The following is a 19,680-nucleotide window of genomic DNA, read 5'->3' as shown; positions in this document are numbered from 1 at the left end:
ATCTTTTTCTTACTTTTTAGATTTAATATATTATTAATAGTCTAAAGATCTATATTTAATACTTATAGAAAAATAATTAATTCTCGAAAAGTATTAAATAGCTATTTTAAAATTTGATATCTTAGATATATAGAGATTAATTATTTTAAGTTAAATATCTTATAAATATTAATAAATCTTAAAAAAGTAATAGTTATAGAGAATCGTATATAGAAATTCTTAAACGATTTCTTCTTATCTATTACTCTTATATTAAATTTAGAATTAAATATCTTAATATTCGATTTAATAATTTTATTATATATTTCGAATATATTATCTAATTTATTAATTATTTCTTAGACGATCTAATATAAGTCTAAGATATTTTTATTTACTTTTATTTTAATAATATTATATATAGTAAACTTATAATAGTCTTATATATAATCGATTTTCTTAAATTTAATAAAAAAGATTATAATACTTTATTTAAATTTCGCTTTAAGATATTAACGCTAATTATCTTATTTTTCTCGATTATTAATATCGTAAAAGTTCGAGACGTCGAGATATCGTTTATTTAATTCTATACTCTCTACGCGATTTATAATAGAAGTATAATATAAATTTCGATAAATGCTATTAATGAGAATACTCGGCCAATAAGATATAATATCTATATCTTTTTTATTAAAGTTTTTTAAATTAGCTAAAGTATAAGATTATTACTTCTTCTAATTCTTTAACTATTACTCTCTATATTTTAAGTCTTATTTAAGTTTCTTATTTTCTTTAATAAGTTCTATAATATTAATACGATATCTATTATATAAACCTCGAAGTCTATTATTAATTTCTCGCTTATAAGATAATTAACTATTACTATTACTTAGCTAAGTAATAATTATTAATATCTCTATCTTAATTTAAGCGATATCGTAATTAAGTTCTTTATTTTATTATTAAAATATCTTAATATTACGATTAGCAGTTCGAAAGCTTTCTATTAAAATCTTTAATTTATTATATTAAGTATTAAGAGTTTTAATAGCGCTTTTTATAAAGTTTTATAAGTTAATAATAGAGATAAAGATTATAATTAACTCTTCTTTAATAATATTTATAAGTTATACTTCGATATAACTTAAATTAGATTTAATAATATATCTTCTAGAGATAGAATACTTTTCTTTATATCGTGCGAATAATCCAGCTCTAGAGGTATTTAAGACTTTTTTATCGAAGTTCTTAAGTTCTTCTAAATAATAACGTATCTATAACTTATCTATAATAATTTAACTTTAAATATTATTTAGATTTAAAGTTAAGGAATTTATAGTTAATATTAAATTAATAAGAGTTTAAAGAAGATTTAGTTTAAGATCTATTTCTTTTAATATATTAAAGATATCTATTTTTTTTAGATTCTTATTTAATCTAGTTAGATTAACTTTTATATAAATAAAAGACTTTCTTTTAAATAATCTTTTAAGTAATAAGCTTCTTTAGCTATAACTATTAACTTCTTAATAATATACTCTCTTCTTAATTATATATTTAGTATAACTAGTAAATAGATTACTATCGCTTTAGAAGAAGAATAAATAGTATTATATTAGAAATTAAATAATATATATAATAACTCTATATTATAGTATAAAGAGAATACTATCTATATAGAATTATTATAAATATAGATTTTATAGTAAGATAGAAAGGCTAAAAGATCTTAGTACGCTAAGCTTAATTAAGTTATAATATAAGTAAGATTATTAAAATCGTAATAGATTAATTCGAGTATTAAGTAATATTTTTTAATCTCGTAAATATCTCTATAATCTTTTAAGCTTATATAAATAAAGTATTTAAGCTATATATCGATATCTTCTATATAATATACTTAAATAATATATTAATCTATTTAAAAATAAAAGAGTTATATTAAAAGTATATATATAAAATACTACGCGTATTATTAAAATATCGCCTTTATATAAAGCTATCGAAATATATTTTTAATTGTAATAAAGTTATTTTTCTAGAATTTTTAATAAACTAGCGTGATATTTAAATAAAGTTATTATATATTAAGATTATTATTAAATAACTAGAATTAAAGTCTATTAAGAATATCTTAATCTTTCTAAAATTTATAAACTTTTATTAATAATTCGTGCGAGGCTTTTTATAAATAATTACGTTTTTAATAAACTTAATTTAAGAAATAAAGAAAGACGAGATTAAATTACTTTTTATATTTAATAAGAAAGTATATAAGACTTTTAAGATATTTAAGCGAGTATTTATTATTATATCTATACTAAAATACTATAATTAAGAAATATCGCTTATTATAAAAATTAATACTTCTAATATAAATATAAATAATATATTTAATTAATTAAGCGAAAATAAATAATAATATTCTATAACTTTTTTTTAGCTATAAATTTAAAGATATTAAGTCTTACTAGAATATATATAATAAGAAACTCTATATAATTATATTAGATTTTAAAAATTAAAGATATTACTTATAAGATAATAAGTACTCTATTTATATAATCTTAGATTATAATAATTTACGTTATTTTATAATAATAAAAGAGTTTAATATTAAGTAGATTCGCTAAGCTAAAAAATTAGCTATATTTAACTTTATAATTAAATATTATAAAAAAAACTTAACTCTATAAATATATTATTAAGAAGATTTAATATTATTAAATTAAATAGTAGCGAGAATAATAATAATAATTTTCTCTCTATCTTATAAAATAAGCTTTATAATTAGAAATATTAATCTAATTTATAAAAATATAATAGTATATCTACTATAGTTAAATTTATAACGTTAATAAAGTAATTAAATAATACTATTATTATAAATATTTAAGTTATTAATTTAGATAAGAGAGTACTTAATAAATAAATATATATTCTAAATATTACGATATTATTTTAACTTCTAATTTATTAAATTTTAAAATTAAAGAGATTTTATTTAAAATTATAAGAATTAATAATAATATAGCTATTTAAATTATAACGTAAAAATACTTTCGTTATAAATAAAAAGTAATATTAGAAATACGCTATTAAATAGAATAAGCTTTCGAAATAAAGAGTTAATAAGAATAAACTACTACGTTATAGTCTCGTAGTTTATATTTTTAACGATTCTATTATAAAGAAAAAGATTTTTTATATAAATTATAATAATTTTAATATTAGATACTTTATCTATAAGTATATTAAAAAGAATATTAGATTTAAATACTATTAAATAGATATAATAAGCGATATAATAGAGTATATTCGTATTTATCTCGATTATTAAAGAATATAAATTTATTATTATAAGTTATATAGCGAGCTAGCGTCGATCTCTTTAGATAATATAAATTTATTTTATACTATAATACTAGATTTTATTATAAATCTATTATCTATAAGAAATTTATATATTAATAAAATTTATAATATTATTTTAATCTTAATAGATAAGTTAATTAAATATATAATATATATAATAATAATAAAAAATCTAAAGACTAATAGCTTTATTAATATCTTATAATAAAAATTTATATTATTACGCGATATAATATATAACTTAATTTTAAATCGAGATTTTCTATTTATAAATAAGTTTTAAATAACGCTATATTAGTATTTAGATATAAAATATAAATTAAGTATTATATTTTATTCTTAAATTAATAATTAGATTAAGAGATAAAATTAGATATTAAAATATTATCTATAAATATATTATAATTATAAATAAAATAATTAATCTAAAATCTTATTAATAATTATATTTATATATAATAATAGCGTATATATAAATATTAATAAAATCTTATAAGATCTATTAATAAAATATATAGTAGACTTAGAAAATACTTTTAAAAGTAAGATCTTAAGAGAGAAAGTATTACTTACTATAAAGCGAGTAGAATAATTATAAGAAATAAGATTATATTTAAAAGAATTATAAGAGCGAGTATTAAAGTAGTAAGTAAAGTATTATAATAGTAATTATAAAGTTATAATCTTTAAAAAAAAGATAAAGTACTACTATAAAGCTTAAATATATATATTTTATAATTAAAAAAAAAACTTAATTATAGATAGCTTAGATCTTTTAAAGTATTAGAGAAAATAGATATATAGACTTATAAGCTAGATCTCTCTATTAAATATAAAAAAAATATTCTATATTTTATATATCGCTATTAGAATTATAATATTTATATAATAATAATTTAAAGTTATAAGTAATCTTAATTAATAAAAAAAAGAGTAAAAAGTCGATAAGATATTAGATAAAAGAATTTATAAGAATAAGATTAAGTATCTTATTAACTAAAAAAACTTCTTATCTTATAAAACTTTATAAAAATTAATAAAATATCTCGAAAATATTAAAAATATAATTAAGAACTTCGAGTAAGTAAAGAAATTATATAAATTAATATTTAAGATAAAGTTAAAGATATAATTATTAAGAGAAATTAAAAAGTAAGATAAATTAAGAAAGTAATAGTAGTAGAGAAATCTTATAAAGTAAATAAGTTATAATTAAAAGGTCTAGCGAAAATAGCTAAGATATCTATAAATTAATCTTAAAGCGTTAAAACGCTACGTATAGTAAGAAAAATAACTACTAAAATTATATATAAGACTATTACTATTTAATATTAATTTATCTATTATTTTATATTAAAAAGTAATTATTTATTTAGAAGATTTATTAGATAATAAGAAGATTTAATATAAAGAATAATAAGAGAAGTAGTCGAAGAAGAGACGAAGATAATAGCGTTACGCTAAAGTTTTTTAGCGTAATAAGTTATTATATATATTAGCTACGTATCTTAATATATATTAATAAAATTTATATTAATTTAGTAGCGAAGAATAATATAAATATTCTTATTAATACGAGCTATAGCGAGAATATTTATTTAATAAATAAAGATCGAATCTACGATATATATATAACTCTCGGAGTATTATTAATATTTATACTAGCGCGAACTAGTAGAAAGCGCGATATAAATTATATAAAAAGTTATATATAAGAGTATATATATAATAATAGTAAAAGAGAACTAGTATACGTTAACGTAATCTTCTAATTATTTAATATCTCTTTTATTTATAAATAGTATTTAAAGTAGTAATAGAGAAAATAGTAATAAGAGAAATAGCGATAGAGGGGGCTAATAGTCTTCTTAGCTAAGTATATCTTTAAGATAGATATAAATATTTATTAATAATAGCGCGAGACGTAGAAATTACGATAACTATAAGTATTTAATAATTCGTAAGACTATAAGAGTAGAGATTTAATATTACTATTAATATATTAATATACTTCTTATACTATTTATAAAGTATTATAAAATATTCTTCGAGATACTTATTATATATAAAGTTAATTTAAATAACTATAATCTTATTTAACTATTATCTTAATTAATATATATATTATATTATTACGATAATATATAACTCGCTATCGCGATATTATAATAAAAATAAATAAAGATAAAATAGTAGATATAAAGAAGAATTAGATATTTACTTAAATAATATTAACGTTAATATTATTACTAAAAAGAATAAAAGTTAAATTAAAAATAAGGCTTTTATATATCTTAGCGCGATTTTCATAATTATAATAATAGAATTACTACGATTATTAAAGTAATAATAATAATAATAACGTATAATAATAGTAATAATAGTACGTCGTAATAAGATAGTAGTATATTTATATTTTATTAATTAAGGTAATAATATATATAGCGATTCTATCGCGATTTAGTATATAAATATATTAATATATCTAAAGAGATCTTAGAGTAAAAAGTTTAAATACGCTATTATAGTATATATTAATTTAAGTTATATTTAAGCTAATAATAAATAATATATAAGAGACTAATAAGTTTATAAGTATTTAATTATAAAATGTAATAATAATAAGATTTAAGAGTTAAACTTTCTAAGGGAAAATATAGTTATAAAGATAAAAGTACTTAAAGCGAATTAATAGACTTACTTATATCGCTTATTAGACTATAAGCTATATAGCTAAAGCGAGTATCTAATATACTTAATAAAGTCTTAAATACTTACGAGTTCTCTTTTTCTTCTTCTTTCTTTAGTTATTAGTTTATCTAGTAATTAATCTATCTATTCTATTAATTACGTATCTAGATCTCGTAATTATATAGCTACTACGTAGTTTTATTAAAAGAGATCTTACTATCTTATAGATTATCTAATTTCATATTTATAATAGAGAAGAAATCGATAAAATAATATAATTTAATTAATTAAAAGGCCTCTTAAATCGAACCAAGTTATAGACGTTAAAACTCTAAATTAATATTATATATAAGTAAGATTTTCTTTATAGAATATTATATAATTAATATCGATAAAGACTATTAACGACGATAGTAAGATTTATAGATAACGTATTATAGCTTCAAAAGATCTTTAGATATATAATAATAAGAGGAGTCTACTTAATAGACTTAATATAAGACTAGTTAATAAGCAATATAGGCCTAGAGAAATCAATTTCTTAATATAAAAAATAAGGCTATTCTAAAATATCGAATGATTTTAATTTATTTAAAAATACGATATTCGAAGTATTATCGAGTCGCTTACTAGACTAAGCTCTAGTAATTCTATAGTTTCTTAATTATACATTCTATCAAAATTCTATATTAAATTTAAACGAAGTATTTATTATACTTTTATATATAAGTCTAATTCTTATTTGTAAGATTCTCTATCTTAATAAAATCTTAAACTCTTCTATATTAAAAGTAAGACGAGTTATAATTAAGTATTTATTCTTCTTTATATTAGTCTCGGTCTTTACTTTTATATATTACTTCGTGAATCTTTTAATCTTCTTTTTAATAAATTTCTTAATAGATTATTAATATTAAAGCTATATTTTTATAATATATTTCTTTAACTTAAGACGTAGTCTAATCTTTTATTATTAAATAAATTAAGTTATAGAAATAGAGTTTCGATTTCTTTTATATATCGTTTATTAGACTATTATTTCTAAGATCGTTAAGATTATTATTTCTAAAATTATATTTAATATACTTAATAAGATTATTATAGAATTTAAGAAATAATTAATTTTCTTAACTTATTTTATTATAAGTATATTAATAGGTTTCTCTTAAGAACAAATAAAGATAATTCTTATATACGTTATTTAAATAATTTAAAAGATTATCGACTATAAAATATAAGCGATATTATCGTCTAATAGATATATACTAACTAGCTTTCTCTTTAAGTCTCACTATAACGTAAATAATTTTAAAAGTATCGATAAGAAAATAATTATTATTATAAATAAGCTTATCTTAAATTCTTATTTTCTAATTATCGAATAATATTAAATTAATATCTATAAAAATAGATAGATCTAATAGTCTTAGACTAAGTAACTATCTAATTTGCATCGAATTAATTAGCGATATTAATCGATATAGTTAGCTCTAAATATCTTATAAAGAGTAAGATAATAATAGAGACAAGAGCGGAAATAGAGATTCTAGGCGAGTTTTAGTTCTACGTCTCCTATTATTATGTCTAATATCTTCTCTAGCTAATTAATATTTACAAATCGATAATAAAGATTCTTAATAGATAGAGAGCGCTATATATATAGTATATAAAATCGTAACGAATTTAGAGATAAGTATCTTCTATATAAATTATTATATATAAAATAAAGACTAATTATAATATATAGATAATCGACGATATAAAGAGATGTATTTTAATATTAATATAGATAAATTTAAGTAAGAATTTAAGAAATTTATAATATATTAAATATAGATAAGAATAAAGCGGAGAAGATAGACGTAAAAATAATAATTTTAACTGAGTTTTCTTATCGAGTATTATTATAAATATCGAATATTATCTCTATCGAGTAAAATAGAGAGATCTCTAGTAGCTTTAATACTATAAAGATATATAAAAGTTAAGAAAGATAATAGATCTTCGTATTAAGTGTTAGAGTTTAATTATAATTTTTATATTTCTTTATAAGAGTTTATAACACTTATTCTTTAATTAATTAGAATCGTTATAAAGATTATAAATACTTCGAGTATAACTCTTTCTAGTAATATTATTTCGCTTAAGAGATAAATTAAGATCTTTATAGTAAGATTATTTTATAAAAGCGAGAGCGAAGAAAAATATCTTATTTTTAATATAGAGTACTCGTTTTTTAAGTAAATTAGATTATTATTAATAATATAGATTATCTAATATAGATTCTTTCGAATAGTATATATAAGAATTTCTATATAATAGAAATATCTAGCGTTTTCTTTATTAAGCTTAATCGCTTACTTCGAAGTAGAAAATAAAAACTCTATTAATTCTCTTCGTTAAGGAATATATAAAGAAGTCTTATTATAATATTAGAACTAGTATAGATATAATACTAGTATAGATAAGATAGAATTAGAATAATAAAGCTATCGAATTATATAAATAGAAAGAAGATATAATATAATAGAGAATATCTCCGTTAAGGCTCGCTAGTCTATAGAGCTAAGAAATAAATTAAAAATACGCTCGTAATATAATTAGAATCTATTAAAATATTATTATATTTAAAAATTTATTTTTAAAGTATTATATAAGATAATAGAAGTCTTTCTAATTCGTTAATTTAGAAATAAATCTTTTATTATTACGTTTTATAATTAGCTTTAATAATCTCTACTTAAATAAATATTTATTTTTATATAATATATGAAAAGCGAGTTATATTATAAAAAAAGAATTTAAATCTTATAATTATTTTAATTAAGTCGTTTAAATTAAAGATAAAAATATATTTATCTTTATATAATTTAATTATTAAATTAATTAACTATTATATATATAATTATAAAATATAATTATATATTATTAATTATTTTAATAATTATAAAAAGTATAGAAGAAATAAAATTATATAATTAAATATTTATAAACTTTTCTCGTCTAAGTATTTATTTTAATTTAAAATTTAATCGCTATTTAATTAGAAAAAAGATAAAGTATAGAAAGTATATAAAAGTATATTTAATAATTCTAAAATAAATTAATAATATCTATAATAATAATTAGAATTAAGAATTAGATATACTTAAATAAGATATAATTTTATATTATTTATATAAAAATAAAAATAATAATTAAGATTAAAATATTAATTTAGATAGCGTAGTTTTTATAATAGACTTTTTATTATTATATATTAAATTAATTATATATTAATAAAGATTTATAATTTTATCTTTTAGATATAATTATATTTAATATTTTAAGATCTTTATAATAGCTTAATACTTATTAGCTAGCGTGTTAATATTATTATATTTAAATTATAATAAAATTTATTATTAAATTTTATATCGCGCTTTTAAATAATTTAAAAAATAAAGTTTATTTAGCTATTAGCGCGTATAATAAAATTATTTTTAATATTTATATTTTATTTAACTTTAATATTATCTATATTCTTATAATCTAAACTCTTATCTTTATTTATATATATAATAATTTATATAAAAAACGAAACTCTAAACTTTCTCTAAATTATATTTATATATATTTTTTTATATAATATTATTAAAATATAAGTTTATTAGAATAATAATTAGAATTAGAAATTATTTATTACTTATTTATTATATTTTATCTAATCTATTTAAAAGTTTATTTTTATTTTAATTATAATATATTAATATAAGTTTAAGTTTATAAATTAAATTCATAATCTATTTTTTTAATTAGAATTATTATTAAAGAAATAATTCTTAATATTATATAATATTAATATAGTATAAAGTTATTTTATTAATCTATATAATCTATAGATATATATATACGAAGAGACGCGCTAAGATTTAATTAGAAAGATATATCGAGTATAGAGAATTAATTTATAATAATTATCTATAAAAAATAGAGAAAGGTTATATTCTTATAGTAAGAAGTATCGAACTATCGAAAAGAAATAGAGATAATATATTAGTTAATAGTATAAACTTTATAATATCTTCTATCGTAGTAAAATCTTTTAAATAATGAAATAGCTATAAATATCGAACGATTTTAATTTATCTAAATATATATCGTTCGATATTTCTTCTATAGAGATCGTAGTAATATATTATATTAATATAATAAGAATAATAAATTAAGTTATAGTAGTATTCTTCGCTTACTAAGTAATAATTTAATATAAAATCGTAGAGAGTATATAACGTAGAATCTTAAAGAGCTAAGCCGTATTCTTAATACTAGAAGTCTTATTATCGCTTAGTTTCTTCGTAATATTCTTCGTATTTATCTATTATAATAACTTCTCTTATACTAATTAAGTAAATTAATATAAGATTATAAAGAGTAGATCTATTATATTATTACTGCTAATAACTATCTTCGTAATATTCTCCGTAGTATTCTTCGTATTCGCCTATTATAGATTCTTCTCTTATTTAATTAAGTACGAGAATATCGAGGGTAAATATATTTATATTAATAGAATTAATAGAATTAATAGAATAGTAAAAGAAGAATAATTATATAAATAGATAAAAGAATTATTATTCGATCTCGGACGCGTCTAATATAATTATTATATTTGAATATTAATTTAATTTATTAATAGTAGATTAAACTTTATAATTTTTATATCGTTAGAAAGCGTATATTAAACTCTATAATTTACGAAATTATAAAATAATAGTATTCTTAGAAAGCTAGTTATTTTAGAGTATAAGATTTCTATATATAGATTTTTATAGATTTTTAATAATTATAAACGCTAATTTATTTACTCGCGATATCTAATTAAAAAGCGTAGATCTAATAAATTTATAATTAACTATATATATAAATTTAAGATTTTCTAATTTAGCTCTATCTTATTCTTTTATATATATTAATATCTAGCTTTATATTTATTATAAATTATAATATAATTAATAATTAAAAAATCGATTTTTTTTATTTTTTTTATTAATTTCTTTTTAAATATAAATATATTTATTCGCTATCGCGATCTCTTAATATTTTTATTTTTATTAAATTTATTCTTTATTTTTTATTTTAATTAAAAACTTAATTATTATCTAATTAATTTATATTAATATTTTTTAATATCGTTATTATTATTAATATTTATTATTTATTATAATAAATTATTAAACTTAATATTTTCTACTTTAATCGCTATAAAAAGATAAATTAATAGATATATATAAAGAAATTAAAGAGTTTATATAAATATTTATAAATATTAAACTATATTTAATTTTAATTAATATTTATTTTATTAAAAAGTATATTAATTCTAGTAAGTATCGAAGTTAGAAATAAAGAGAATATATATTATATACTATTTTAATTATAAAGTTTAAATTAAAAAATAATTATTTATATAAAAAAAAAAAAATAAAAATAAAATATATAAAAAATTTAATAAGTTATAATAATTTCATTTTAATTAAATTAGATAAAGATAATTATTTACTAACTCGCTCTTTTAAATATTTTATCTTTTAATCTATATAAATTATAATAATTAGTATATATAAAAGAATAAGATAAGACTAAACTAGAAAATCTTAAATTTATATATATAGTTAATTATAAATTTATTAAATCTACGCTTTTTAGTTAGATATCGCGGGTAAATAAATTAGCGTTTATAATTATTAAAAATCTATAAAAATCTATATATAGAAGTCTTACCCTCTAAAATAATTAGCTCTCTAAGATTACTATTACTTTATAATTTCGTTAATTATAGAGCTTAGTTTACGCTTTCTAACGATATAAAAATTATGAAATTTGATCTACTATTGGTGAGTTAAACTGACATTCAAATATTGTAATCACATTAAACGCGTCCGGGATCGGATAATAATCCTTCCACCTATTTGTGTAACTATTCTTCTTCCACCATTCTACCAATTCTACCAATTCTACCAATTCTACCAATTCCACCAATATGAACACATTTACCCTCGGTACCCTCGCACTCAGTTAAACAAGAGGAGGATCTACAACAGGCGAATGCGGAGAACATTGCGGAGACAGTCATCAGCAGCAGTAACACAACAGGCCTACTCTCCACGATCTCACACCAATCCACTCAGCCAGTGCAAGAGAAGTCAATACAACAGGCGAATACGGAGAACACTGCGGAGAACATTGCGGAGACAGTCATCAGCAGCAGTGACACAACAGGCCTACTCTCCACGATCTCACACCAATCCACTCAGCCAGTGCAAGAGAAGTCAATACAGCAGGCGAATGCGGAGAACACTGCGGAGAAACCAAGCGGCAATAAAGCCACCATCGTCAAGAACACGGCTCAGCTCTCCAAGATCCCAAGTTATATCAGTCATCCACTCAGTCAGCCACTCAGCTAGCTACTCAGTCTGATACTCTACAAGACGAGGAGTAAGAGGAGGAACTACAATAGGCAAATGCGGAGAACACTGCGGAGAAACCAAGCGGCAACAAGGCCACCATCGTTAAGAACACGGCTCAGCTCTCCAAGATCCCACGTCATATCATTCATCCACTCAGTCAGCCACTCAGCTAGCCACTCAGTCTGATACTCTACAAGACGAGGAGCAAGAGGAGGAACTACAACAGGCAAATGCGGAGAACACTGCGGAGAACACTACGGAGAACACTGCGGAGAAACCAAGCGGCAACAAGGCTACCATCGTCAAGAACACGGCTCAGCTCTCCAAGATCCCACGTCATATACTCTCCACGGTTCCATATCAAATCATCACTCAGCAAGCGGAGAACACCACTACAACTTGGCCTGTTATCCCCACTGCATTAAGGAGTAAGAGGAGGAACTACAACAGGCAAATGCGGAGAACACTGCGGAGAAACCAAGCGGCAATAAGGCCACCATCGTCAAGAACACGGCTCAGCTCTCCAAGATCCCACGTCATATGCTCTCCACGGTTCCACATCAAATCATCACTCAGTAAGCGGAGAACACCACTGCAATTTGGCCTGTCATCCCCACTGCATTAATATGGTACATTACTGCGGCCTCTGCAGGAGAAACATCGGACGATGCATATTTGGACGAATTGAAACCGTTCGATGTCTTGCTCTGACAGCTATTTCATTATTCGAAAGATTTCACTGCGGCAGGAGATAATGTGGGATTCACACCACTAATTGGCATATTGTCTCCATTTCTTTCCGGTATTTCGATACTTCTTACCATAAGGACATGGCCTTTCTCTGTTTTTTATGGGCAATTATTACGGATCAATCCTACATACTCGATACAGCTTCCTAATTAGGCCTTAGCGCGCCTCTCTCCGCACATATATATCTGTATGTAGGTCAAAAACGCACAGCAAGCGATCAGAGTTCGATTTGACTTAGGGCTAGGGCTAAAATTCGATTTAACTTAGAAAAATCCAACTCCATAAATTTAATTCATAGGCCTTTACTTATAATTATAAATATAATAAAAATAGATAAGATTATATTAAATAATAACGCTTAATAAATATAATTTATTTAAATTTATATCTTTAAAATTAAAAAGAAAACGCGTTATTTATTAATATTTAAATTAAATTAAATAATATAAAATAATTTAAATATTTAATATACGCGATAGATATCTAAGCTTTTTCTTCTTTTTAAGACTTTTTTTTTATATTAACTTTTCTTATTATAAAACTATCTTCTTTATATATTAGACTTTTATTTAAATAATCTAATATTATTATAATAATATTTAAAATATAATATAAATATTAAGTTATATATTTATTTTTTATTTATTAATAATTTTAAATTAATATATAGATAGATCGCGCGAAGAGCTTAATTTATATATATTTAATCTATTATTAATAGCTCTTCGAAAAAATTAATATTATTTTAAATTATACGCGATAATAATCTATTTAAAAGCGTTATAATAAAGCGTTTATTAGATATTATTATTATTTTAATAAATATTATTATTACTTTAATAGATATTACTTTTATTTTAATAATATTAAAATATTAATAAAAACTAAATAATATATTTTTTTAATTATTATTATATTTATTATATATAATTAATACGAGCTATAGCTTAAACTTTACGCGAGATTTATCGCTATTAAATTTTAATTAATTTTATAATTTTAAAATTTCTCTTTTAGCGTATAGTTTATAAAATCTTATATTATATATATATATTATATTATTTAATTATTATCTTTAAAAATTCGCTTTTAAAAAATAACTCTATATTTTTATTATAAATAAGATATTAAATAGAATAATTAATAATATTTAAATCTCTTATTTACTAGCTAGTAATAAGTCTTATAATTTAAATATCTAATTATAATTAAAATTATAATTATAATTATCTTTATAATTATAATTAATATAAATTAAGACTTTTTATTAATATATAACTTTTTTTAAAAGATTTATATAAGTATAATTAAAGATTAATATTTTTTTAAATATTAAATATTTAGCGAGAAATATTAGAAGATTTATATCTAAATATTTAATAATTATATATTAAAATTTATTTATTTTAAATTCTAGATCTAAATATCTTTATTTTTAAATAAGATAAAGAAACTATAGATTTAAAATTAAATATTATTAAGAGTTATCTATTATTTTCTATCGTATTTTAACTATTTATAATTATTAATATATTCGCTAATTAGAAAGACGTATTATTATTATATAAATTTAATCGCGATATAAATAATAATAATAATAATTAAAGTTATTAAATATAGAGATATTTATTAATAAGAAAGATATATTATTATTATATAGATTTAATCGTAATATTAATAATAGTTATAAGAATTAAAACTATCGAATATAGAGATATCTATTAATAAGAAAGATATATTATTATTATATAAATTTAATCGTAATATTAATAATAGTTATAAGAATTAAAACTATCGAATATAGAGATATCTATTAATAAGAAAGATATATTATTACTATACGAATTTAATTAAAATATTAATAATAATTATAAGAACTAAAGCTATCGAATATAAAAATACTTATTAATAAGAAAGACGTACTAGTACTTTACGAATTTAATGGCGATATTAATAATAATTTTAAAAATTAAAGCTATCGAATATAGAAATATAATCTTTAATTTAATATAGATTTTAAAATAAAAAATCTCTTTTATTAAAGTAGAAGTATCTTTATAAATATATATCTATATTTAAATCGATTTAAAAAGTTTTATTCTATAAATATAAAATATATAAAGTTATTAAATTAAGTATAATAGCTAAATATTATTAATTAAGCGTAATAAATAGAATAATAATTAGAATATCTTATTCTTAACTTAGAATAATTCTTCTTTTATTTATTATATATTTTTTTTTATAAAAACTACGTCTAGACTTTAATAATATTATATTATTATTTATAAATTTATATCTTATTATAATTATTTAAAAAGCTATATATCTTTTAATTATAAAGTAATTCTTTTTATATAAAATATATATAATTAAGCCGCTAGATATTAATTAATAATTTTCTTTATTTCTAATTATTAGAGAGTAAGTTATATTATTAAAATTACTCGCTAATTTTATCTTTATAACTTTTTAAAGTATAATTAATATAAAAATTTAAATTCGAAGCGAATTAATCGAATTTAATATTATATAAATTAAGATCTTCTTTATTATTTAAATAAATATAATTTAAAAAATAATTAAATTTATTAATTTTTATAATTCGCGGATTTTTTTTTAATATATAAGTTTTAAAATCTAATTAATAATAATATAATTAGCGCGTATAATTAACTTACTACTTAACTTAGATATATATAATTAATATAATTATATACTTTTCTTATTTATAATTATACTTCTTAAACTTTATATATAATTTTCTAATTTTTATCTTTATAAAGTCTTATCTTTATTTCGCTTTAATAATTTAGATAAGTCTAGATTAGTAATTAATAATTAAGAATTTTATAAAATTTTATAATTATTAAATTAATAGCTTTAATAGATAATAATATTATATATTAACGAATTATAATTAATATTATAATTAATTATTATATTAAAAAATATATCGCTATTAAATATATACTTACTTTATAAAAATAATATTATTAATCTAATTTAACTATAGAATATAGAGAAAATAATTTTATTTTCTCTAAATATAGATAATATTATAATAAATAAATATATTATAATATAAATACTATAATAATAAAAAGAATTTTTAAAAAAGAAGAGAATAAATTAGAAAAGAATAATATTAAATATCTATTATCGAGTTAACTAATATTATATAATTAAAATCTTATTAAAATAAAATATTATTTAAAGATAGATTAGGTTTAAATATTAATTAGAAAGCTAATTAGAAAAAGAGATTAACTTTTTTTTATTAATATATATCGTAAAGCTATATATAAACGCTTCTTTTTATAATTTAAAATATATTTTAAATATTTATAATTATATATATACGCTCTCTCTTATATTATATATATTTCGATATTCTTTATATACGCGATATATTTATTAAAGATAATCTTATTAATTTAACTAATTTCTATTTAATCTTATATTTACTAATTATAAAAAAACTCTTTATTTTAATATTATAACTTTATTAATTCGTTATTTTTAGATATTAGATTATTTATAGCTTATAATTAATTTATTTACTCTCTTCTCTTTTTCTATTATAAAGATAAAAGAAGATATTATTTCTTTTTCGCCTTCGTTTATAATAAATCTATTATTATTTTTATAAGATTAAAAATATTAATTTAAAGATAAGATCTCTTAATTAAAAGTAAAGAATATAATACTTTAATAGTTTAATATCTAAGTAAAAAATATTATAATATTATTTAAATAAGAGAGAGATATATTAATAAGAAAGATCTCGAGATTTAAAAATAATCTTAATATAATAAAAGATTTAATTTTTATATATAGAAGATTTAGATAGTAATTAATCTAGCTAATTAAATTATTAAAGCGTCTAAATTAAATTTTAATTCTATATTAATATTAAGAAAATGTTCTAAGTGAAATTATATGCATGAATAATATATGTGTGTAGTGTGATAATAATGAACTATGTAGGCCTGCAGTGGAAGAAGTCTCTGCAGTGCCAAGGCACTAAGCTCAATCGGGACGCCTAGTGGAGGAATCCGTAACAAATGCCACCGAAGAAGAAAAATGATAGCGTCCTCGCTGCAGACATGAAGATACCAGAGATACATCATATACCGTGGGCCTACTTCTCCTGGATCTTCTCTGAAACACCTATCCTTGGCCTATAGCCTCCATACCTCCCGCGTAGTGAATGTAGCCGGGTAGAGAGGCGAGAAGAGAGACGAGGAAGAGAGGCGAGAAGAGAGGCGAGAAGAGAGGCGAGAAGTGGAGCGTTACTGAGGCGAATGGGAGACTCTCCGCAATAATGCATAGTAGCCTGGTGTGGAATAGTGGAGAGTGTGCCGGCTTGAATAGGACTGCTGGCGATGCTTTTCTCCTCCGTAGTCTTCTCCGTAGATTTCTCCGTAGATTTCTCCGCAGTTTTCTCCGCAGTTTTCTCCGCAGTTTTCTTCACAATTGACTGTTCCTGAGTAACAATCTGTCTGGTCTCGAAGGCTGTTATAGCCTGACTGATAGCCTGTTTAATTGCTGCTTTGACGGATGCATTGATTATGGCCTGTAAGGATGTGGTCTGCTTGACTGTGAAACCCGGCATAGGGCTAGAAATGTGGCTATTGTATGCCATGGTGGTAGAACGAATGGCCTAGTGAAAGGATCGCTGTAGACGAGTGTTTGTAGGATTTGATTAGGTGCTGGATAAAGGCGAGGTAGGCGTCTAAGAGATATTGGAGATACTACACTCGGTGGGAGTGGTATTCTCTATAGATTTCTCCGGTTGATGAGTGTTATAGGGGCCTCTTGATATTATAGACACTGAATAGGTGAGGATGTAACGAGGACAGTTAGTGCTAGGCCTGAATTGATCGAGGTATTACTATTATTATTAAGGAAATATTCTAAGTGAAATCATATATATGAATAATATATGTGTGTAATATAATAATAATAAAGTATATAGATCTATAGTAGAAGAAGTCTTTATAGTATCAAGGTACTAAGCTTAATCGAGACGTCTAGTAAAGAAATTCGTAATAATTAATATCTAATAAAATTAATTTAATAATTTTAAAATATTAATATATACTCTTATTAATATAACTAATAATTAAAATACTAATTAAAAAATATAATTTTTAATTTTAATATTTAAAATAGTATAGCGATAAATAAGTAATATTAAAGTAAATTAAATATATATTATATTAAGTAGAGAAGCGTTAATAGCTAGACTAATTAGAGTTTTAAATTAATTAAATTAAATATTAATTCTATATTAGCGTTATTATATACTTTTAAATATATAATTATTAATTATAATATTAATTAGAAAGAATTAATCTTTAATTTAAAATATTAAAAATAATATAGCGATATATTATTAAAGCGATATAAAATTCTATTATAATAAGAAGATAGAATTTATATATTAAATATTAATTTCATTTTATTTTTAATATTTTATTTATTTATATATTTCTTTTAATTTCTCTTTAAATATCTTAATTTTAAGATATTATTTAATCTTTATTTAGTATAAATCTAGCTTTTTAATTAATAATACTTAATATAAGATATTAATAAATATATTTCAATATAAAAATAATAATAAATCTTACTTTCTTTTTAATATTAATAAAAAATAAATATAAATATAATAGTAAATAAAGATAGTATAAGTTATATAAAATTAGTTTAAACTTAATAATAATTATTAATTTATTTATTAAGACTTAGATATTAGAAAATTCTAGAAGTAAATATAATTTAATAAATATATATTTACTAATTTTAAAGAGTTATATATTATTTATTATTACTATAATAAGATTTTAATTTATTTATTTATAGATTATAAAATAAGTAATATAATAATATATATTAAGTTTAAAAGATATATTAAGAAATCTAATTTAAGTAATTTATAATTAACGAATTTAATCGATAATTATAGAAATTAGATATATTTTTAAATTAGACGATATAGATTATTAATAAATAAAATAAAAAATAAAAAATCTAGCTTACTATTTACTTTAGAAAAAATTATATTAAAAAAAAATTATAATACTAGAAAATTAAAAGCTTATATATAAAAATTTCTTTAAATAATTTTATCGCTAGATTATAAATATTAATATTTATTTATAATCGCTAATAATTTTAAAATATTACGATTTTTACGCTATCTTAATCTTAATATATAATTAAAATTAATATTTATTATAAAGAATTAATTAATAAAAAAAACTATAAAGTTAGAGTTAGAATTATTAAAGAATTTACTAATCGATAATACTAAAGTCTTTTTAATTTTAAATTATTAATTACTTTATAATCGTTAATTATTTATAATAATTCTAATTTTTTTTATTAATATTAATTAGTAATAATATAAGATTCTTATAGATTT

General features: G+C 19.3%; 1 protein-coding gene across 1 annotated transcript; it reads right to left on the bottom strand.

The window, feature by feature from the left end:
* Positions 1-17,391: 17,391 nt before the first annotated feature.
* Positions 17,392-17,895, bottom strand: HO173_009697 (uncharacterized protein; the record flags this gene model as incomplete). Its single annotated transcript, XM_037311586.1, has 1 exon — positions 17,392-17,895. The coding sequence occupies one exon, from the start codon at positions 17,893-17,895 to the stop codon at positions 17,392-17,394; it is 504 nt and encodes a 167-aa protein (XP_037161533.1).
* Positions 17,896-19,680: the final 1,785 nt, after the last annotated feature.

This window comes from Letharia columbiana (assembly GCF_014066305.1).
Source record: "Letharia columbiana isolate WasteWater2 chromosome Unknown Sc0000042_s0, whole genome shotgun sequence".
Taxonomy (NCBI): domain Eukaryota; kingdom Fungi; phylum Ascomycota; class Lecanoromycetes; order Lecanorales; family Parmeliaceae; genus Letharia; species Letharia columbiana.
Note: the sequence above shows the minus strand (reverse complement) of the source record. Positions and strands in the feature narration are given on the sequence as shown.